Below are 24,175 nucleotides of genomic sequence, written 5' to 3' on the forward strand. Positions count from 1 at the left end.
TATGTAAGATCTGATGATTTTTCTGATATTTAATTCATTAGTTAATCCATCATGATCACAGCACTTAGCAACGTTTAGCAAAGTTACAGTGGCTAGAAGAAAGGTCCAAAAACGTCCTTCTAAGAGGCAGAAATCTTGGGCAAAACCAGACTCATGATGAACAGCCATCTATGTAAACTGGCTTGAAAAATGGAATGGGATTTCAATAAATATGATCAAACTAGTTTATCAGTACTTCTTACATCCATCCATCCAATCCAATCATTATCTAAGCCGCTTTTCCCTTCATGGGGGGCTGGAGCCTATCCCAGCTGTCATTGGGAGAGAGGCGGGGTACACTCTGGGCTGGTCACCAGTCAATAGCACTTCTTACAGTGGATGTTAAAATGTAGGAAATGGAATTTCCTTAAAAACAGACAAGCAGCTACGATGTGAAACATAGAGTCTTTGTTGGATTGGTAATGGGTTCACTGAGACTTCATAACATAAGCAGAGTCAAATAAGCACAGTTTGTGCTAACAATAACAATATATTTTTTTTCTGCAGGGACGTGTTTCCTCAAGGGCTGCCTGATGAATACGCCTATGTGACAACGTTCAAATTCAGGAAAACCTCAAGACGTGAGGACTGGTATCTCTGGCAGGTTTTCGACAAATATGGTATCCCACAGGTGGGTCAGTTGAAAGGAAATTGTTATAAATGTGCCGAATAGGTGCATACATTCTGCCAGTTAAAATATAAAGTTAGAAAAAGGCCCACCCCACAGATTCAGATCCTTTTATAATGAATGGGTGTTAAATCTGGAAATATCTCATTATTGAGAGTGATTCACTCTGTCAAGATAAAGAACATCACACATAGACTCAAGTGTCTTTGAAAGGAAGTCTTAAATTAAAACACTTTGTGTAATTATATAATTTCATAATTCCCCGAAACACACAAGAGGGTTTCGTGAACTCCCATCTTTTACAGCAGCTAACATTATGTGCCTCTGACCTATCAGGTGTCCATCCGCCTGGATGGAGAGAACAAGGCCGTGGAGTACAACGCTGTCGGACTGACAAAGGACGCTGTCAGAGCTGTGTTCAAGAACCAAGAAGTCGACAATCTGTTTGATCGCAACTGGCACAAGATCGCCCTCAGTGTGGAGGCCAAGTCTGTGTCTCTGTACCTGGACTGCAAACACATCCAGACTCTGCCCATTGAAGACAGGGAGGACATTGACATCCAGGGCAAGACAGTGATTGGGAAGAGACTATATGACAGTGTGCCAATTGATGTGAGTGTTACATCTTCAACCTCCTCATGTCCATCATTCTGGAGTTGTAATATGCACAAGTGAAGATTAGTTTCTTGGGATTGATCTGTTTATAAATTGTCTGCCTCTGTTCATGCAGTTTGACCTACAAAGGATGATGATTTACTGTGACTCCAAGCATGCAGAGTTGGAAACCTGCTGCGATCTACCCAACGGACCTGTGAGTATTGTAGGCAGTGATTCAAATCTCCTGCCAAATTTGGCCCAACCACATAAATGTATTAAAGCTTTAGTTCTCTGCAGGTATACTGACATATAACTATGTTACTTATAAGACAGATATACAGAGTACACAGAAGTCAAATTAATACTATTTTCAGATTACTTTCAAGCAGGAAGGTATTTTAAGACACAGACACAAAACACATGCAGGAGGTTAAATGCACCCAAGGGCTGCAGAGCAAACAGTGTCCCTGGGCGTCGGTCAGTAGCGGTTCTAGACTCCATAAGGACCCCCCAACCAGCGTTCATCAACATCATGTCTGCCAGAGTCCAGATGCCTGCACCTCTTTTTTTTTCCTTTGTTTTCCCTCCCAGAAGGATAATTCCTCTTTAGTTTCCTTTCACTGACAAACTTTGGTTTTCACAGAAATAAAGCATGCAACACTTAGCAGAGCAACAAGATCGAGTGATGTCAGATCGGGCCCCCTTAAGGAGGTTTCCTACTGTCATTGCTTAATTTGCACATTTTGAGCCTGCGCGTTGATGTGAAGTTTGTCAGCCCTCATAAGGGGTCCCTATTAGCCTGGGGCCCCAAGCAGTTGCCTGCCTTGTTTTTAATGGTGAAACTCACATTACTGTACGTTGTATAAGTTTGGCATCTAAATAAACCATCAATAATTTCCCCCTCTTATCTCATTGTCAAAAAAGCTCCATCAGCATGAGAGTGCAAAGTAGAGCTGCAGACAGCATTTATTGACATTCAGATGCAAAACAAAAGTAAATTGGATGTTGCAGGTGAACTCTCTGGCCGTAATGCACCTGAATATAATAAGCGCTGAATGCTTTGCGAACTAAACTTCGCGACAGGGCAGAAAGTGTGTGCAAATGATGCACAATTTATTAAGCTATTCAGAATCAGAATCAGAATCAGAATCAGATCATATTAGCGGCCGCAATCCATTCCGAGTGAACCAGGACCTCTATATTCTTCGTGGCATTTCTTGTTTTGTAAAATTATTTGTTTTTGCAAGTCCACCTTTAAACATAAAACACTTAACAATCAAACACGTTCAAGACTAGAAAATGACCCATTCTCACTCTACACTCAGAGGCTTTGGACAGTTCTCACTGTGGCGGACTTATAGAAGTGTGCAAGCAGAGTGAAAGTGTGCAGGCAGAGGGTGTAGGGAGTTGTTTGAGGAAGGCCTCTTGGTCCCCAGCTGCATAATGCTCCTCAGACCCACCCTCCACCAAACTATCATTGCCTCATTTTTTGGTTCATGACTGTTGCTTTAAATGTGTACTTTCAGTGCCCAAAGAAAGTCGTTACAGAGGCCCCCCCTGTGCAGATCCCCACTCCAACACCTACAGTTGCGGAGCAACAGAGAGGACCTCAAGCAAACTGCTCTTGCCCTCCAGGAGAGAAGGTAAAGCTACCTCATTTTCCCAGGCTTCATCCCTGTCTATTATTTCAATGGTTGAGTGGGAATCAATTCTTTAATGGCTCTGGAACAACATCTGTATTTTCATTTCTAACAGGGAGAGAATGGTTCGTCCGGTGCAGCAGGTCCTAAGGGTGAAAAGGTCATCTACCTTTGCCTTTTAGCACTATATTGTGTCTGAAAACAATATTACAGCTTCAATTTCTCCCCAGAGTTGTTTGTTCTATCATTTCATTGTGTGAACATACGGTTTCAGGGGGACTCTGGCCTTAAGGGCGCCGTGGGACCAACTGGAAACAAAGGAGATAAGGGAGAAACTGTATGAAAACTTGAAGTGTGCACATTTACAACCACTGTTTTCCTCCTTATGAGGCGATGTGTTCTTAGCGATTTACAGAAACTTCTGTTTAATGCTTTGTGATAGTTTTAAACCAAATTGATATTCATATTAAAAAAAGAGTTTAGATTGCATGCCTTCCAGCTATTATCTCATTTGCTTTTATTTTCCTGCCTCGACAATAATTGATCCTGATTGATTAATTATTTGCAGGGCAAAGTAATCTCTGTCAAAGGTGACAGAGGTGAGAAGGTAAGTAAAGCTGCTCTTCCCGACTCTGCATGAGCATCGAGTCTGTGCATATTTCATATGCATGTACATCTCCTGATTTCGTCTTTCCTATCTTTCCTTTACGTTTTTTCCCTTTATATGGTATTTTACATTTGACCGCTCTTCTGTGAGGGAGTGGCTAAAGGAAAAAGCACTTAGCTGTTATTGTCAGAATTACAGGACAGGTTACCACAGAGGAAGCGTAGCTAGAAGGCAGGCCAACGCAGATGCCCACCCAGTTCAAATCACAGCCTGTGTTGCTGCATAGCAGTGCCAGCTGGGAGTCTCACAGTATTATTTATTGCTAGAGACAAAAAACGTTGGCATGAATCATTCGAGCTGTACAAAAAGGGACATTTAAAAATGGCCGCAGGAGGTCTGGGAGAAAATAGATAGTTTTTAAATTCATGTTATTTACTTTGGCTCTCAATTCTTCAGTATGTATCTATAAATGCTTTTATACAAACATCTATACTAGATACATCTAATTGTTGTGTGAAGGAAATGAAGGGGTATTTTAATGCTAGTGGTGAAGTCAGACTGCAAGCAAACTGATATCTTACAAACTAATTTTCTGTTGTTGTTCTTGCTGCTAGAACCCACACTGGTTTGATAAAAATGCATTAAATCAAACTTTAATGCAGAGCATCCCCGTTGGTTTTCTACTCCTTGCTTTCTGCTTGGGCATCCGTCTTCACCGTCTCCCACAAAAAGCTGCAATTTTGTTCTTGTAAACTTTCGTAAAGCTGATGCAAAGACATGACGTAAGCAGACTTCCAAGCTGTTGTTACAAATGGATCGCTCCGTCATCCAGTTGCATTGGGTGAAAGTGGATTTATACCGCTGTGATTGCCTCTAATTGCATCTTTACCTTAGGAAACAGGCATTTGTCCATGTGCCAGTGTCAAAGATAATATCTTCTTCGTTAAAGGCACAAGCGGGCCTTCACCCCTAATCTCTCTATACAAGCTCCTAGAATAATTAAAGGGCAACCGCCTGTGACTTGTAAAGTGGTTTTTGAAGCAAAGGGGAGTCTTGTGGTGGGCAAAACCTTGTGGGACTATGTAATTAAACTGCCGCTACTTTTCACTCAGTCCTGCTTTCAGAAATCCAAGGGATTCCTTGGCAAGTCATACACCATCAGTGTACAAACCAAAAGTGAAACACTCAGGAGACAATGTGAAGCCATTGTTCCTTGAACCTTTGGATGTGCAACTAGACCAAAGTGGGGTTTTGTGGAGCTGTGGACAGCTCTTCTGGCTCCTAAACATTTACTCAAAAGTGTGTTTGTCTTTGTTTCAATGTCAACGTGTGTAACCCCTTTTGTTCTGTGTGTAATGGTAACATCTGTCTTTTGTCCAGATGTCTGTGCTACTGTTCAATTAATCACGTCCAATAATCACCTCTAACATTTTTCCTTTGTTCCACTGTAAATCTCCGACCATCATGTACTAAACCAAGTTTTGTGATGCTACCAGGTTGATCCTCTGACAGCACGGCACCATAGCCTGTACCGCCGGCCCTCCTGCATGCTTATGTATTACAGAAAAATCAAAGTTAATACTTGCCTTCTGTTTACAGGGTGATAGAGGAACATTAGGGTTAACAGGTGCTGCTGGACAAAAAGGAGAGAAGGTGTGGCACTGGAGGACATCTGGAGGATTTCTCTCATTATGTTCAATCTTAAAAAGTCCCTTTCTGTTATTAATCATGTGTTTCCAATCATCCGACAGGGACTTGGAGGTTTACCCGGTATTGATGGCTTATCTGGAGACAAAGGAGACAAAGTGAGAAACACATTTTTGGATATTTCAGTCAGTGTTTGCAACATAAATATATCAGTTTTCATCAGATCAGAATCAGAAATACTTTATTAATCCCATGGGGGAAATTCTGTTGTTACAGTTGCTCTTAAACACACTATAGTAGTATACATTTATATCGTTATGAAAATAAAACTCTCCTCTGAATGTCTTCCTGGAAATAGGGTGCCACTGGGGTGCCTGGAGGAGAAGGGATGCCAGGTCCAGCAGGATTAAAGGTATGTGAATGACGTCTTGCATTTTAAATAATGCTTGTTGTCACTTGTTGATTGATTAAAAAAGTAGATCTCAGTTTGAATATACTCTAATTTACTTCTTTAATTCTGTCACACCTGTATCTGAAATGTGCCGCATTGAACCCAGAGAGCAAAGAGAGCTACTAGTGGCCTGTTGCAGCATAGCCCCAATAATTGATTGAGGATTTTAAGGCAGCACATCAGGTTTCAGGTGAGGACCAGGCCACCCCTGGATCCCCCTGCTGTCCAGGCAAATATACCTGAAACCCATTCAGCTCATCTTTCTCACCACTACACATATAAAGGCACCTATTACCCAGCATTTTGGATACGAACACAGGACATGCTCAGACAAAGATGCTGGCACTTTGCACAATTTTACATCAGGAATTCCCCTTGTTGTTGAGGTTTATTTACTTTTAAGATATTTGGTTGGGTCCAAAAAAAAATAACAATACAATCAGTTGGGTCTCGACACTTATACTGTAAAGTGGGCGTACATACGTTTATATTGATTACTTTTCTAAATAGAGGAGTTTTAGTTGACTTTCCTTTGGATGAAGCAGCAGCTGGTGAAAGAGCCAGGATGGAGGAGGAAGGAGGGGTGCTGGCCTGGGTGTGGCAGAAGGATTGTGGCTGGCTGCTTTACCCAGGACTGAAGGAAATGATTGCCCCCTTTTGATAAAACACAAAGATTACCGACCAAGAAAACTTAAAAAGAAATCTTGCATTCCTAGCAAAGGGAAAATTAGTCAGAAAATTACAGAAAATGAGTTCCACTGTTCTTCTCAGATTTTACATGGAACAAAATGTGATGTATTGCCTTAAAACAAAACAAATATGGTAAGTGACAATAAAAATGTGATAGAGATGAATTACATTTAGACAGTGATATTTTGGACAGAATTTTATTAAATAAAATAATAAAATAAAATAATTTATACATTTCAGTAATTCTTTTTCATTTTGAGTTAGTATAGTTGGTGGTTCTGGTTAAAAAGGTCGATGGTAAATGGTAAATGGACCTAGACTTGTATATCCCTTACCAGGTTTTTGGGATTAAAACATTTGATTAATTAGATAATTAATGGGTGAAGCAGCTCAGTAAAGAGGCCAAGATAAAAAACCACAGCATTTTTCTCTACAGTCACAAAACAAAGCTTTTTGAACTGAACTAATTAAGTGACATTTTCATTATTTGAAGATTGTTGTGGATTTGAATCAGAGCAAAAAGGAAACATACATTTTCAGTAAGTTGGCCTCTACAGCTTGAAGTAATGGCCTCAAATAACAGCTTGTCAAATAGCTATTCTTGGGCTTAATAGCAGTTAAAGACAACAACACCCACTCTGGTGTATTACATCAGAGTGAACACCCTCTAAAAGAATCTCAAAAACCCAAGTGACTAAAAACACTTTGCAAGTGAATTTCAAAGGACAGACTTCCTTTTTTCTTGCATGAGCAAAGAATGAAAGCTAGGTCGGAGGTCAAAGTTCAAGACTCTCACATTGGGGGGGGGGGGGGGGGGGGGGGGGGGGGGGGTCCAATGACAACTGCTGTTTCTTTTTTGGAGGTTTCAAGTTCCTAAGTCAGGCACTACCGTTTTTTACATTGATTCAGCTCTGACTCAGCAGTCTGCCAGTTGTCCTGTGTTACCGTGCTGAGTCAGTAAGGGCGACACTTTTAGAGAGAGTCATAACATCTTCTAATGTGATGTTGTTCAATTTGTATTGCACAGGGAATTCAAGGGGATGCAGGGATGGTGGGCCTACCAGGTCCTAAAGGAGTAACTGTGAGTATATCCTGAAAGCACTTTGCACTCCTGTTATTGAGTAATTATATATTTTTTATTTTTAAACAAACATTGAGGTATTCTTTTGTTTGTTGTAGGGTGAAGCTGGTACAAGAGGTGAAAAGGGAGCTCCGGGAGTAAACGTAAGATTTCAGAAACATGCTGTTTTATTGATATAAGGGATCAAATTTGAGCTGTTGAATGTGTTAACTGGACTCAGTTCCGCAATTTAAAGCAGCTCACTACTTGTCAGTGTCGGCCACATAGCTGTGCTGCAACGTGAAATCAACCAATGACAGCTCTCTGACATCATCATTGAGCTAGAGCTCTTTTTAAAAAAATCCTCTGTGCTTTCTGGGTTGTCATAATCCAGGAATTTACATTTATATATGATAATAATGTATATTACATAATATTGATACCTGTTTCTGTACCACTACAAAAAAAACTGTCTTAGGCACCCAATGGGTAATTTCTTGTTTTTAATAACCAGAAATTGCATGCAAACCAGCACAAATACATTTGTGCAATTAAGACAGTACTCCCTCTCTCTCTTCTAGTGGCATCTTTTGTTTAAAAATATGGAATTTGCACTTTTGTACTTGATGACACAATCAACCATTAAAATAACAGATATTGTATTGTTCTAAAACAAGTTGCATCAAAAGTATTGAAACATAAGCATTTAACAACTTGGGTGCTATGAAAAGTTTTCCACATAAAAGTTACAGTTAAACAAAATTGATTGACGTTATTTTAGTTCTTCTAATCCAGATCTGGGTCAGCAGAAACGTAGTCGGTAGAGACTTGAGTTGGGAACAGGAAGGTTGCCGGTTAATGTCCTGGTGTGGACCAAAATATGGAAGTTGGCCTGGTCACTTGAGAATGGCCAGCTCACTTCCTGCAGAGGCACCCTTGCCTTGAGCAAGGCACCGAACCCACAACAGCTCCCGTCTGCTCCTTGTGTAGCAGTGTGTAGCAGCCCCACTCTGACATCTCTCCACTAATGCATGTCCACAGGTCCTGTTTGTGCATGCGTATATACAGTATCAGACCTATGTGTGGGAGAAGCATATCACTAAATATCAGAGTATAAAAACAAAATTTCCCCTCAGGGATTATTAAGTATGCAAACAACTATAATTTAAGCAGCTCCTAGTTCGCAAACTAACTCATTAACCCTGCAGTAAAGGTTATAAAGATGAAAGGTAATTGACTTACAGCAGTTAAGAATTTTCTTTAGTTTCACTGAAGTTTTTTTTTCTTCAATTTTTGTTCTGTCCCTATATTGGAATACTTGTTGAAGCACAAAGAGACATGAGCGACTGTGATTGATTTAACTGCATGTTGGTCAAGGATCAGAATGGGAACATTTATCCAGCAACATGTCCTACTTGGCAACATCATGCTTTGCTTATCGAAAATAGTGGTTGCTGAGAAACACGAGAAAGTCTATTATTTACTTTCCATGTTTTACCATCCTTTCCATTTGAACCATGAAGTCAGGTTTAACTTGTAATAAATAGTTCGTAATGTAAGACCTGACGACAGAGTTAACTTCTGAGAGAGACCATTCTTCTCAGAGGAACAGAGAACTGAGAGGCGTAATTGTGCAAACAGATGTGGCTCCCTTGATTCACTCTCCACACTTCCTGTCTGGGAATCTGTGGGGGCTTTTGGCTATAATGCAGCTTATTCAGGTCAACTGAAGCTTTGTTGATGTCTTCAGTATCCTATGAACTTCTAACACCTTCTTACTTCTGGCATGTCATTGATGTTAGTGAAATAAATCAGTGAAATGTTATCAAGCATCAAATAGTTTCCCACTAAAGTCAAGTTTTCAAGATGTTTTTGTGATCGTAACGTTGGTGACACAACAAGTTACAGATGGAGCTACAGAAGGAAGATGTACTTAACAGTTGTAACATAACTCTTGGATCATGCTTTGATGTTAACTTGGATTTAAATTAAAACATTTGTTCAAGCAGTAAAACCAGAATCAGTAAATTGATTGATTTGCCATGGGACATGAGCATGTGTGGCAGGTTCTAGGGATCCCAAAGCTCCATTTAAACATGCATGTCAGGTTTGGAGCTGTCAGTCAGCCAGTCAGTCATTCAGTAAACAATTTCCTGTAGGTAAAATCTGGAAAAGTACTTACCCCAGTGGAGTGACAAAGCGAATAGGTGATTTAGAGGATACACTTTGGGTGGAGGTCAAGGCAATGTTTGCTCACTAAAATGTTAAGGATGTGTCTCGAATTACTCGACAGTGCTGTTAAAAACACTGCCTTCTATTTGAAATGTCAATGGCATGTTTTTTTTGGAATAGCAATGCATGCCATTCAATAGCACCTCTTTGGTCCAGATAGAAATATCTCAGCTAGATGGATAACATCTAACTGACCAAAATATCTACATAACTAATTGAACTAACGTCAGCCTTAACTGCACATTCTCTTTAAAGTTAGCAAGCATACCGTAAGAACAATAGCCTGCATGAATAAGAACCAGTATGAGTATAGGCTTCTGGCATTACCCACTGGTTTGTAGAAACAATTTTCTGTTCAATATGAAATGCAACTTTAACATTTTTTTGTTATATGCAGATTATGATGTTAGCTATGTTCATAGGGTGTTGTGTTTATACAAGCCCGCCAAGTTTAAATAAGTCAAAAATAGTAGTCAATCTGTTTGTTTGAGAGCATGTTGGATAATAGCATTGCCCACCTACTTACTTAGTCTTTGTAGTGATGATCTGACTGAAGACTGAATTTATGGTTTTCTAAAATACAGGCCGTAATGTTTAACTTGCTAGAACAAGAAAAGCTGGACAAGAGAAGCGTTTCCAAAAGACACAGGGTTCAGTGGTTTCATTCTGGGCAACTCTTTGGTACCAAATATAATCTCTGTCCTTATTTAGAATAGTTTAAAACAGTAGGTGGCTATCAGAAAAAAAAACACTAACTGGACACCACCAGCTAGTAAGCTAACAATGGCCCATAACAGCCAATGTTGAGTTCCAACCAAAGCTAATGTGAGCAGGCTAGACCGCCACGTCCAAGGACAACATTAGGTTGACAGTATACAGTCTGCTGCTGATCCACTTTCTATGGAAGGCAGCTTAGGTTGAAAACTATGTGTCCGTAACATTAGTCCAAGGTAAGCTAGTAGCTAGTTAGCAAGCTAGCAAACTTGCTTAGTAGGGTTACATGGTTTAGTGAAACATGACACACGGGAGACATAAAACCCCCATGGGTACCGCTCACTGAAGTAATTACATAACCTTCCACGGGCAATATTTCCTCTGATGTTGAAGGAGTTTTGTGACTCTGCGCAGCCTCAAAGAACTTATGGGTGCCTAAATCTAATTTAACTCATCTATTTTTAAATGTATCTCCTCACTAGGTGGTCTTTTGGCTTGGATTTTCTGTTGATAAGAACATAGTTACTGCCTTTGTTTGTGTGGTAGCTTTAGATGCTAACAGTACGTCAAGTTCTGTTGCAAACCAATTGAACATCTCTGTTTGGTTTTCACAACAAGAAAATGCATGACCTGACTATCTTATGTAGGATAAGTTAATAAAGATGTACTCATATCTTTGGAGATCAATTTTAAATAAGTGGAGTAGACACTGTCATTTTTGTATAACCTAGCCATTATAATGACATCTTCATGGTCTTCAACAGTTAACAATACATGCTTTTTTGTAAACTTAGGGCCTGGCAGGTTTGGATGGATTCCCTGGCAAGCCTGGTGTCCCTGGGCAAGATGTAAGTTTTTGTCTTCTTTTGAACACCCTGCCATTACAAACAGACCCTGTATTATATTGCAACAGATCAAGTAGGTCACCTTGTTGCTAATTAAGCTCTTGTCTAAAATCAATTAGGGGTTGAGAGGAACTGTTGGTGCACCCGGAGCAGGAGGCATTAAAGGCACCAAGGTATGTGTTGTATGCAAAACACTGTGTTCACTTGATTAGAAACAATTTAGTGAGGGTTTTGCCGTAAGCATGATAGTGTATAAATCATTTCAAAGTGGCATCGTCATTTTCCCATGCTCTTCCACTCTCCAGACATTCCTCTGTCTCCTCTGTGTACCATCAAAGTCAGCCCACTCATTTGTCTGAGAAAATGAAATGCAGAGTTAATTTGCCTGTCTATAATTACTGACTTTGATGATTGTTCCAGTGGTGAACACATGCTTAGGCCACACCCATGTGCATGCACGAGGATGCACGCATACAAACATATACACAAGGAATTGCCATTGTGGTACTTTACACATAAGTTTTCACTGAAGGCTCACAATAAGTACATGCTCAAGCACACGTCATCTCATAAATTATGGTTGTTGCCATATCATTATGATATAACCTGAGGCTCTTTACCCAGAGAGTCTCTTGATTCTAATGACGGGGTTTCCATCTTTGCTGTGTGTACTGTGTCACAGGGAGAGAGAGGCCTTCCCGGATTACCTGGGGATGTGGTAAGTACTAAAAATATACCACAACGATAAAAGAGACATATTGTAAGGATTACAAGCTTGTATAGTCAAGGAACATTATGGAGTAACAGAGTTAGACGTATATCAATCCTTGAAACGTAATGGGCACAAATGGATGAAACCGGTTGAACTTGTGTATTAAAGCACATACAATATCAGTGCTGCTGTCTAGACAGGGGCCAAACTATGAGTTATCTTTTTAGGTTCACATTTTTTTCTGCAACTATTCCCCTTAGCAACACAAAATATTGTAAAATAGCCAATATAAAAACGGCACGATGTAGCAATGCCCATTCTGACCACAACCTAGAAACTATAACAATACAACATGAGTTGCTCAGTGGAGGGTAGAAGATTGTTGTTATAAGCGGCTGTTTGCACTTTGCATTAACATACATCCTTCGTGATCTGATTAAAAGTGGTTAGCACTTCAGTACGGCGTTAACATTTTGCATTAAAAATGCATCTTCATTTAGTACCGTATATTAGAATTCACTTCGCTGCCTCACATAAAAATAATTATTTTGAAAAGACTGACGGCATCATCGTTTACACCCAGTGGGAGGCACCATTGTTCTCCATGTACACAGTATGTTCCTTAATACTAGCTAGGACGCATGAGGGTTTACACAACCTAGCCAATGTTGATAAATGAGGGCCAGACCACCTCCGTATGGGGTCTGAGCTGTTGGATCTCAGTCTGTCCTTAGAAAGCCTTGGGATGCATTCACACCAAGCATTAAGGCTATCCACTTGTTCTCACTCAGGAGGGATGTTAATGCAAAGGAGTAAACAGCCTTGAAGTCTCATTCCGACGTATTGCTGCAACTTTTAAACCATGATTTTTTTAAGTCCGTCAGTCATTTAGTATTTAATCTGGATATGCCCTGACAGTTATCTAATGTTTTCTGAAACATTAATGTTTTTTGTGACAGTTATCAGTAAACTGCAGTAAACCCCTGCTCTACTCCATTGTACCCCAAATGTTATGCATTCCCCACTTTGAGAAACAATGAGCTACACATGAATTATAAACTCATCAAGTTGCACATCATTAATTGCAATTGATCTGTTGTTTTCAAGGAAAATCTGATTAGTTTTTTAAACTAGCAAATCAGATATTTGCTGTTCCTTAGAATAATGACTTTTTTCCTTCAAAATGTTGTTTTGTAAAGGAATTATAAGGAATTATCAACATATAATAAACAGATGAATCTAAATTCAAAATCATATTTTATTTGTTCCATGCCTTTCTTATTCTTCAGATACAAAAAGGCAAAATAATGTGACAGAGGTAGCTGTCACTATCTCTTATAGATGTAACCTTAGAGTTATATTTGATGTCAATGAAGACATGAAACATTCATATTACTATTGGCTGGTTACCAGTTGCACTTCATGGCCTTCGTTCATAACCTCTGTTAGATCAGGGTAGCATGAAAGAGATGAGATTATTGTGACAAAATGATTTGATATTTTATTGTGTTGTTTTATTTCAGTTTCAAAAAGACGGACTTCAGGGTGAAAAGGTGAGTTAGCACTTTGACCATGTTTGCCTTAGAACAGGTACATTCATAGTCTAATACCACCCGATCAATCAGTCAGAATGTAATTAGTGTTTATAAGGAACGTATCGTCCTGTAGCAGATTGTTGATGCAGTGTGAATTTATTTATTGCACGTTTGTATGTCTTGAACATAAAAAAGAGCAGTGTAGACTGATAATCTCTTAATACAGTAATAAGTTACTAATATAGTTAAATTGACATGTGTAATAAATACTTCTGTGTTTGACTTGTTTTAGGGAGTTTCTGGACCTCCTGGGCCTCCAGGGGCTGATGGTCCCCCGGGGCCTCCTGTAAGAACCATGATTTATTTCTTCCTTCCTACAACGTTCCTCTTTGCTGGTGTTCACTTTCTGTTGTTTTTGTTGTCTCAGAAAAGCCACCTGTTCCAACGTAGCACTGAGCAGTTAATTAAAACACCAGTTGTGCTGTTTGACCTGTAGCTGAATACATTTCCTTCCTCAGGGTCCTCCTGGTCTTCAGGGGCTACCCGGAAGTCCCGGAGAGTTTGGCCAGAGGGTAAGAATCTTGTTTTGATGAAATACTTACCAAACTTTTCCTCGCCAAATTTGTTCACCACTTTAATGCTAAGATCCTTAACTGTGCCTACACATGCTCAACACAGTAACTGGTTGTTAAAGGCATATTTGATGCAGCACATATTCAAGAAAGTTATTTGATGCAAGTTTAATTAAGTGCTTATCAAGAAGGTAGGGCACGTTTTCAAACCAGCAACTTGTTTGGCAAAGGAAAGCCCTAAGTGTCAATTCATTAATCTTTCTTTTTATTTGTGCATCTGGCATTTTAGATTTAGGCTAAATACTGAACTTTGCTTGAACAAGGCTTTATTCAGGGATAGAAGCTCTAGAATTCTACATGCTGGAATCATCTTTATTTGAGAGGTCACCAAATCTTGGTTACAGATGATTGTTGCTTGGAATGGTAGGTTGATACTTGTTACCTTATCTGTGTTGATGAAGAGCATCAAATAAATTAAATCCTTAAAAAGCTAACCCTGGCTCCATTAAGCAGGGTGCTGCTGTGTGTATCAGATAACAGGGGGTCAGGTTATATGGTAAAGAATGGCTTCCCCAGTTTACAGTAAAACCAGCGTGAATGAGGGCTGAGGCTCCGTTGGTAGAGTCGGTCATCTCTCAACCGGAAGGTTGGGGGTTCAATCCCCAGCCCCTGCAGCAACATGTTCAATGTGTCCTTGGGCAAGACATTTAACCCCAAGTTGCTTCGCTGCTTGGTTGGCGGCGTGTGAATGTGTATGAATGTGATTAGTAACTTCCGATGGTCGCTTTACACAGCAACCTCTGCCATCAGTGTGTGAATAGGTATGAATGTGTAGATGTGACCTGCGGTGTAAAAGGACTTTGAGTGGTCAGAAGACTGTGAAAGCGCTATACAAGCTCAATACGTTTACCATTTACCAATCAGCCTCAATTTACTGATTACACTAAAACAAATAAGCTACATAAAAATACTATAATGCAGTATAACAAAGAGAAAGGCCTAGAGCTGCTTTTTTGTAAAGTGTGTTGAGATAACATTGGTTATGAATTGGCGCTATACAAATACAGATTGATTGCTTGCAAAGAGTCTTGGGATTATGTGCTATCTACTGGTTTAGTCTCATTTTACATATGCACTAAAGCTGTCTACAGAGCTCATATTAAATCATTTTCGCCTCCAGAGAAGCTCTGCTAGGACAACAAAACTCTGATGTGCAGTAATTGGAAGTTGAAACTGTATTCCCATTATCATATTTATCACAGTCCAGTGGGGTTATCTAGATTGAAAAAGACACACATTTATTCCTCGTGCTAATGAGAGCTGATTCTGTAGCTTTCGTTTGTAGAATAATCTAAAAACACTGTCCCTTGTCTCCCCCCCCTGTTTACACCACAGTGGTCCCATCATGCACAGCAGTGTGTAATTAAAACAGTCACAGAGGTTCTACATAATTGCTCTACCAAAACATTTAACAAAGAGAGTGACCTTCATACCATCCCTCCAATGGGAACAATTAACTTCTAATCAGCAATGTGTTGGAATCCAACATTTGCAGCTGTTCAGCAGAGCCAAGACAATCCTCTCCTGGCTGCAAATGAAAGACTTTTCAGTCACCATAATGACCTTTGTTCTCAGCCTGACTAGCCTCTCTGGAATCAAGGATTGTCTCTCTTTATTAAAATATAAAGAGAGATAACACTGAGGTGGTTTTATCTGTAAAATCCTCCTTTGTTTGTTTATTTTTTGTATTATTCCGTATGAGGTCATGCTGAAGTCCCACTGGATGCTTTCCAAGGCAATACTCTATAACTGTTTTTTATACCTCAGCTGACGATGCACCGTGCGATGGAGAGGGGCAAGGGTGAAGTCAGACTAAGAGCTGATACTCTGATTTAAACTGCATCCAGCGCTGATAGAGTTGGCTGTATGGTTGAGTTGGTTTAGACTGAGTCGATCTCACTTCCGCGGCAGAAAAGCTCTTATCAGTCATCCGTGTAACCAAGGATGAGGACAGTCCATTCACCTCTTTCCTAATATGACAGCAAAGGGCAGCCTGAACTGCAGTAGGAACGGTCTTTAAGGGTTGAACTGGACAACATTAACAAACTTGGGGCATTACGTGAAACCAGGCTATGCACTTTTAAATAGCTTGTTAAATAAAATGAAGCCTACATTTAGACAGTTCACTTTCAGCAGTTCAAAGGGATTTCATCAAAGGGTGACCACATCTGCAAACCTCAGACCTAACCCTTAAGTGCACCATACATTCATGCATGGGTACATGTAGGTGTGTCAGGGCTTTGCACTCCTACACCGAGCATCTTTAAGCATCATTCATATACAACACAGCATTATTAATGGAAAGCTTACGAAGAAAATAAAAAAGAACAAACTCTCCTTGGGCTCTGAAGACACATTGCTTTCCAGCTATCTGTTTGCAGAGACGCTGTTTACTGTTAGTATACTGGCAGGCTTTGACAGAAGGAGCTGCACTGACTCAATGGCATGCAACAGCCTTGACTGTTAGACACTGATTGATTGACAGTAACATAGATACAGATAAGTTGGTGTTGCTGTGTTAGTGAATCTGAATGTTTGAGTACTGTAGAGCTCTTTCAAGGTAAAGTATGTCAAAACAATGTTACTCTTTTGAATGTATGATCTAAATCTTAACTTTACCAAAAACCCATGAAACACTAGCACAGATGACTCTGCTTCTTTTTCATGTGATGTTAAAATGCCATGATGTCAAGTTAAAACCCTTAAAACTTTATATATTGGATGTTTTTTTTTTTTTTTTTTTAATTTAGTCATTTATTTAATCAAATTATTATCTTTCAGGGGAAAAAAGGTGAAAGTGGATTGCCTGGAGTGGACGGCCTTCCTGGACCTCCTGTAAGAACGCTTTGAGTTTCATAGCAAGCTAAATGTACATATATTTTAAATATGAATACACCTTTTTAAAATGACCTCCTTAGAATATTCAGTCCTGTTAGTGCTTGCAGCTCAATGACCTCTTGAGGAGAGCGAAGGAGAGTTAATTTGACGTTTTACTTGAGTGGTTTTCCCAATTATTGATGTGACCCATAAACTACGTAATTATTGCTCTCTCAGAGGTGTCTTCAGTGTGCGTTTTAATTGAGGGAAAATAAACAGGCTAGATCAAAACCAACAGGTTATGGTAATTAATTTTCCAAATGACTCCCTGGAGCAAAATAGAAATACACCTGCCTTGTGTAATGGTATGAAGGAGAATCCTAGGGAGAATTTTCTGTAAAAGGTGCTTCACTATCTCCCTCTAGTGGCTGATCTGTGGTACTAGTCCATGTAACAACTGTTTTATTATTACTTTTTTGGTCTTATTTAAAAATAAAAAAATAAAAAAATAACCCAATTCAGTGCTGACTGGAGCATTTTTTTCGTTTTTTTTATCAAGAATATGATTACAAATATTTTATCAGTTATATAGTGATAAGTCATCCATCACTGATGGTCACTGATGTGATTTTTGAAATCTTCCAGGGTCCTCAGGGTCCAGCTGGGCAAGCAGGAATTCGAGGACACACTGGACCTCCTGTGAGTAAAAAAAAAAACACACATCAGGACATAATAGTTCTAACTTATTGGATTTTTTTCTGCAATGAATTACTGTCTGTGACAGAACAATCAACATGTTCAAACACCTGTTCCTTCATGTAGGGTCTACCTGGTGAAATTGGATTTTCAGGCAAACCTGGAGAGCCTGGAAAAGAGGTGAGTTGGCCCTTGGTACTTTCAGTGATTGGATTTGAATCTATGATTTAATTTCTCTGAAAAGTAAATGTCAACCATTTCCTTCTTATTTTCGAAGGGTCTTCCTGGTAAAGACGGTTTGGACGGACTTCAAGGAAATGATGGTGCAACGGTCAGTGTGGTCTTGAGAATGATTCCTTTTTCAATTCTTTTTTTTTCTCTTTGTCCGAGCTAACATTGGCCTCCTCTGCCTGGCTCCAATAAGCTTTTGGAGCTGGTGCTTGTATGGCTTTATCAGTCTGACATTACTGGCCTAAAGCCTGGTTTATACTTCCGCAACAAATCAACGCCATAGTGGCCCACGCCATTGTGAGCACTACATACATGTGCGTTGGTGTGTCTGGTTAGCTCTGGAATACTCCACCTACAACCACTAGTTGCCAGTCTGATTTCTATGCTAATTATATCGCCTTATATCGCCTTTCAATTCCATCATATTCTCTGCCTGTTTGTGTACAGGTAAGCATGGCGACTGAATCGTGTTGTATTATGTTAGAGCTGGAGCTGCTAAATATGAAGCAGCACTTGAGTAAACTGGCTTGTAGCGTTCTATCTTCAGCATAATTTAGAAAACAGCCGCGATATCAGAAACGTTATAAATGCTTCTAATACAATGCTACCCAGCGGTCCAATCACAGGGCATTGTTTCAATGCAGTTAAGTTCGATTGGCCCGCCCACAACATTAATATCACAAAAAAAGGCTCATACTGTACCATGTTATGCAGACAAGGATTACATTTTGAAACAGGCTTCAATTTACTGAAACAACAATAAATGGAATGTGTATTTTGTTGCTTTAATAGGTAATGGTATAAATTTAGGTTTTAAGAACATTTTGGTTATCGCTAATTATTTATATGATTGACAATGTTTTTCTATGGTCCACCCTGTGCAGCTGGGCCCCAGAAACTCTTAACCCCTTATAAATGGCCTTGCTTTTTGTTTGTAGGAACAACTTATTTAAGACATGTATATTTTATCAACAGAACGCATGTATTTCTGTGCTTTGGAGTTAACTTTACTGCACGCAGTAATTGGGCAGATGTTCCCAGCATAAACACATTTTTGCAGGTATACACAACTAGATTCAAATCTTATGTCTCTGCAGGGACCCAGGGGTGAGCGTGGAGCAGATGGTTTTCCTGGCAAGCCTGGGCCTAAGGTACTGTCACTTAATCCTACTTAGAAAAACTCTGGATATTACTGCAGACATATGCGGCTTATGAGATAGCATGAGCATTTTCCGTATGCAAATCTGACATTCTAATGGATGTGTATTTTGTCCCCAGGGTGACGACGGGCCTCCTGGACCAAGGGGACCTCCAGGGGAGAGAGTGAGTTAACAGCTGTTAACCTTATTGGGTTGATATTTTGTAAGATTGTATTGTAAAATGTATCTTTTTTGTTCTCGTTTTACAGGGAGAAGCTGGTTCCCCTGGACCAGGAGGTGCAGTTGGAACAAGGGGAGACAGGGGTGTTCCAGTAAGTGTGACTGTGCCCCTCAGAGTTATTTTTTTAATAACCATGACAATTATGTGCATTTCCTCCCTACACTTTATGAAAAAGTACACCTAGCACATCATTCATATGTTTTAAAAGCTTAGAATTTGGCATTTTGGAGGCAGCCATCTTCTTTTTTCTTTTGCCAGAAGGGACCATGACTGTTTCTTAAACCACATACTACATACTGCCTACTACATATTCAAAAACCCAAAGTTTACTCATGCCTATTAACCCGACCGTTAGTTTGCTATTAGCAACATACTTAAATATAGGTCACGCAACGTACTTCTGGTCCAAGCTCAGTTTGATTGAGCTAGCATCAAGTTAGCGCTACTGTCGGTCAGTAAATACAATTCAACAACTATATTCAAACGTTCAATACTAATACAGCTATTAAATCATTTTTACTATTATTTGGAAACATGTAAACTGTAGTTCAGCACAGAACTTTTATTTTAAGGTGCCAGCTGAAGAGCTCTGCGATTGGACAGTCTGAGAGCCGCAGTGCATTGTGGGGCGGTTAAGTATGACCAGTATGCTCCTGACTAAAAAAGTCTGGCCGATTTAGTATAGAACGGGTATTTATGACATAAGCAAAATTGCATACTATTATTTGGGATCACACAACATACTCGGTGTGAAGTCACATTTAGCATGAATAGTATGAAAGTATGGAGTTTCAGACACATGCCTATAAGTTTTAATGATGATATTGACGAAAGTGTGCAGCCGGTGAGGAGCAATAGGTGAAGAAAAAAGTTATTAGATAACACTAGCGCTAGTTTGGCAAGTAAGATGCAATTTGAAGTATCAGCATCTCTAAATAAATTAACTAGAATGTAGTATACAAGAAACATGTGATGATTTATCATTTGCTCCTTCAACCAGACATCATATGCAACCACTGAAATCTGACACACTTGGCGATAAGAAAACTTTACTTTGTAGGTTGGAGACTTTGTCGACTTCTTATACACAGTCAGTAGTTCATGCAGGGTTAGATATTATTATTTTACACGATTCTTCTATATTGTTGATAATGTCGAAGAGTTCTTGGGCAAGACACTGAACCACTAATTGCTTCTTCTGCTTGGTCAGCAGTGTATGAATGGATTAGTTATTACTGTTTGTCACTTTACGCAGCAGCCTCTGCTATCAGTGCGTGAATATAGTCAGAAGACTTGGAAAGCACTTTACAAGCTCAACTCCATATTACTTTGCATAGTATCATTTCTAAAACAGTGCACGTGGGGACATCCTCATGAGGCCTCATATATGGAACAGAAATCTCTTCTGTTAAAACAAACTATAGTAGAACTAACTGTTCCTAATTGTCTGGGTAACCTCATGGGAGTCAGAGGCTTCTGGGCGTCCCTAATTGCCACTTTGAGACACACTTCTCTTTACTTTCTACATCCAATTAGAAATATCCCTGTTTTCATGTTTTAAAGTACAAATAAGGTATGTAGACTTTTTAAAAATATATATGTTTTGATCCCCTTTCATAGGGAGAAAGAGGACAGGCTGGACCATTTGGACCAAAAGGTGAAAAGGGCGACAAGGTAAATAAGAAATAAGGCACCAATTAATGTACATTCAAATGCTATATTGTCCAACTGTGTTACAGTAATCACAGCTAGTTCATCTGTTCCAGTAATGAACAGGCTGTATTAGCTGTAGTAAGGTTATTAGCATGCAGACAATGTGACCATATTGTCTCTTGCCTCAGGGTGAAGTGGGAGCAGGGGGACCGCCTGGCATTCCAGGAAATGTAAGTGACATACCTGCTGCTCTCTTTGAATTTTCACACACTGTAGAGTCACGGCCCTGTAATATTTCTTAAATCTGTGATGGTAGATCATACTGCAAACAATATATTAGGTTTTTTAAATGATGAAAGTTGAAGCTTCTTCTGTTCTCCCTTTGTCTTCCCCTTCTCATTTTTTTCTCATCAAAACTCCTCTTTTTACTGATCTTGCTTCAAGGGATTACATGGAGTGAAAGGAGATAAGGGCGATCAAGGGAATCCAGGAGAGCTGGTAAGCTATTCTTGTGTTCTTCTCTTTAAGGCCAAACATCATTTTGCAATATGATGCAGAGTCCACTAGATGTCAGCAGAGATTTGGTAAGCCAAGAGTGAAACAACCGTGCTACAGCATGAGCGCTCCAGGGACTTTTTTAATTTGTCATATAAATACAACTGTTGGAGACATATAGGTACCAACCTGATTCAATATAACTCACACAGTTTATAGCTGTACATTATTTTAAGGTGGGCAAGGGTATAATGCAATATACATGGCATATTTTAAATTAAGATGACCTGGAAGGTGCATACAATTCTTATCCTAACATATTTATTATCACAAACTTAAAAAAGTACAGATGTATTTCATCTGTGTTTGACTTCCTCAAGCACCTGCTGATGCGGATAATTTAGTAAAAGAGATACTTCACAATAAAATTCAGACTGGATAACAAAATATGGGCTTTAAAAATGGATGTACGGTATTACTATGTTTGAGAGGTCACACGCTATGCCCTCCAGCACAAACTGGGGACCCTCTCTGTGTCTGGAAGCCGTTAAAGCATTTAACGTTGCGCACAGCAGCACGCACTAAGAGGCCTATCCAAACACTGACATTAGAACAACACTAAAGAATACAGCAGCCTTAAGATAATGATTTCAGTGTGCCTTTTTATTGACAAAGAGCACAACATATACCTACATTGTTTAAGTCAAATTTTTACTTTCATTTCAGCACAAATCTCACTTGTGCAATATTTCACAGTAATTGGTAAAATATGCTATTTTAAGTAATTTCAAATTTGTATTTGTTTTTTGGGAGGCATCTCATGACCCCCCTCCCAGTGTCTCGCGACCCCCCATGGGGTCCTGACCCCCACTTTGGGAACCACTAGTCTAAACAAGTGCAAGAGCCATAGAGAATTACTAAGACATTGGTGCCTTAGGATTAAATTGAGCAAGTTGTAATTAACAAACTTCTGAGTTGAACCAAGTATCGTGATAAGTACCATATCGTGGGTCGGGAGTATTGTTACATCCTGACCTTTTTTAATAGGTGTGTCACATAATATTCCCCTCCTATATTCATGGAACCCAACCTACATCAGTATCATGTCTTTGACATCTGGACTCATTCATTTTGAAAACAGAGTTTTCTGAGAAGCAGGATATTATACTTAGATTATACTCGTGTTAATTAATATGCTTTCTCTGAAAGGGTCAACGAGGGTTACCTGGTGAACAAGGCTTTAAGGGACCAGCAGGACCAGTGGTAAGAAGCTCAGGATCCTCTTCCTCCCATTCCATATGCTGTAGAGTGATTAGACTGAATCTCATTAACCCTTTCATTCTAGGGACCAAAAGGTGACAGTGGACCTGCAGGCGAGACAGGGCGTGTTGGAGACCCTGTGAGTTGTTTGATATAGATATAAATAAGGCCAAATAAGAAAGATTGCTATGGAGCTGTACTAACTCTAACTGTTGATTGGTTTCTCCCAGGGTCCACCTGGCATAGCTGGTCTTCAAGGTTCTCGTGGATTACCAGGGAATGTGGTAGGTCTCTTCATCAAATGTGGTTTGTGATTTGATTTGAACACCTGCTTGTAGTTTCTGTTACTATCTGTAGCAGCACATAAACTACTACTTCTGTATGGAACTAGAAGCTGTCTTTCTTCTAGGGCATACCAGGGATCATCGGGCCTCCTGGTCCAGCTGGGCAGAGAGGGGACAAGGTCAGTGCTTTGTCAAAATGATATTTACTGCTTTGGTTGGGTTTATTGTTTGAGTCACCTTGTGTGTCCTCTGTTATTGATGTAGCAGAAAAGCCTATGAATGTATTACAGTCCTTCAGCAACAGCTACACGTAGGAGTTACTAATGTACGAGATATGATAAATAACATATAATACAAATTTAACCATTTAATCTTTGGCTGTAAAGAGAACATGAAAAGTAGAAACTAACATGGAGTTATAAACGACAAGTTTCATGGAGCTTTTAAGGTGCCAAAGGATGTACTTGTTGCCTCAAGAGACCTTAACATCTTCTCTTTACTGTAACATTTATTTTAAGGGAGAATCAGGTAAACCAGGACAAGCAGGTCCCGCAGGCCCATCCGGCGAGCCCGGTTTGATAGGACCACCCGGACCCCCAGGGAAAGGGAAAGATGGCCAAAATGTAAGACACATTTTCTCACATGTTCTTTTTGGTTGTGCAAACCTCAAGTGTATAATGAAATTGCAGGGTAAAATTAAGCCCCTTTTATACTTTATTCTAATCTGTAGGATATTTGTTATTAGGGCATTTAAAGGGCCAACAACTAGTGTGATATTTTGTTTTTTAAACTATTCGTGACAATGCCCTTGCTATGTTAATATTGTTTTTAGTGTTGGTGACGAAAGGAACCTTACTGTGTGCTTTAGCTCTGAGGTGATATTTGATTTATATTGTAAAAACATCCAGGTTTACTCCTTTAATTTCCCTTAAGTACAACAATGTTCTTGAAGTTCTGAGTGGTGAAACATAAACACTTGTAAAGTTTGAGAGAAAGGAGAAAGCTAAATTAAATTTTGCATTTCAGCATTTCAAATCAAAATCTTGAGAAAGTAGTCAAAGTTTCATTATGAAGTATGAGCTTTGAATGTTGTCAAATGTAATTTTTTAAGATATGTCAGTTGTTGACTACAAAAAGTAAGGCTTTACCTAGGTATTGATGTGTATTATTATTTATTACAATTAAATTGTTTTAATGAAATTCCCCTTTCAGTAATAGAAACCTCCTTTCTGAGCCTCTCCTCAGTCTCATTCCTTCCACATGTGCTGTGCTTGTAAACATCTGCTTGCCTGTAATACATGTTGAGCAACAGCACAATATGACCGTCTGC

General features: G+C 39.5%; 1 protein-coding gene across 2 annotated transcripts in view; it reads left to right on the forward strand.

Moving 5' to 3' along the window:
• col22a1 (collagen, type XXII, alpha 1) overlaps positions 1-24,175 on the forward strand; it is a 58,147-nt gene that overhangs the window by 14,551 nt on the left and 19,421 nt on the right. Inside the window, exons 6-38 of one of the 2 annotated variants that reach the window (XM_061060459.1) lie at positions 547-670; positions 1,004-1,279; positions 1,398-1,478; positions 2,791-2,907; positions 3,020-3,064; positions 3,179-3,241; positions 3,473-3,511; positions 5,111-5,164; positions 5,263-5,316; positions 5,517-5,570; positions 7,327-7,380; positions 7,479-7,523; positions 11,100-11,153; positions 11,270-11,323; positions 11,833-11,868; positions 13,386-13,415; positions 13,690-13,743; positions 13,916-13,969; positions 16,811-16,864; positions 17,492-17,545; positions 17,669-17,722; positions 17,820-17,873; positions 18,871-18,924; positions 19,052-19,096; positions 19,182-19,244; positions 20,774-20,827; positions 20,995-21,036; positions 21,251-21,304; positions 22,511-22,564; positions 22,647-22,700; positions 22,792-22,845; positions 22,971-23,024; positions 23,364-23,468. In XM_061060459.1, coding sequence (XP_060916442.1) covers positions 547-670; positions 1,004-1,279; positions 1,398-1,478; positions 2,791-2,907; positions 3,020-3,064; positions 3,179-3,241; positions 3,473-3,511; positions 5,111-5,164; positions 5,263-5,316; positions 5,517-5,570; positions 7,327-7,380; positions 7,479-7,523; positions 11,100-11,153; positions 11,270-11,323; positions 11,833-11,868; positions 13,386-13,415; positions 13,690-13,743; positions 13,916-13,969; positions 16,811-16,864; positions 17,492-17,545; positions 17,669-17,722; positions 17,820-17,873; positions 18,871-18,924; positions 19,052-19,096; positions 19,182-19,244; positions 20,774-20,827; positions 20,995-21,036; positions 21,251-21,304; positions 22,511-22,564; positions 22,647-22,700; positions 22,792-22,845; positions 22,971-23,024; positions 23,364-23,468 — 2,137 coding nt within the window. The remainder of the gene's footprint in view (positions 1-546; positions 671-1,003; positions 1,280-1,397; positions 1,479-2,790; positions 2,908-3,019; positions 3,065-3,178; positions 3,242-3,472; positions 3,512-5,110; positions 5,165-5,262; positions 5,317-5,516; positions 5,571-7,326; positions 7,381-7,478; positions 7,524-11,099; positions 11,154-11,269; positions 11,324-11,832; positions 11,869-13,385; positions 13,416-13,689; positions 13,744-13,915; positions 13,970-16,810; positions 16,865-17,491; positions 17,546-17,668; positions 17,723-17,819; positions 17,874-18,870; positions 18,925-19,051; positions 19,097-19,181; positions 19,245-20,773; positions 20,828-20,994; positions 21,037-21,250; positions 21,305-22,510; positions 22,565-22,646; positions 22,701-22,791; positions 22,846-22,970; positions 23,025-23,363; positions 23,469-24,175) is intronic. The other variant, XM_061060461.1, reaches the window with a different exon arrangement.

Source organism: Labrus mixtus, chromosome 16, assembly GCF_963584025.1.
Source record: "Labrus mixtus chromosome 16, fLabMix1.1, whole genome shotgun sequence".
NCBI classification, from domain to species: Eukaryota; Metazoa; Chordata; class Actinopteri; order Labriformes; family Labridae; genus Labrus; species Labrus mixtus.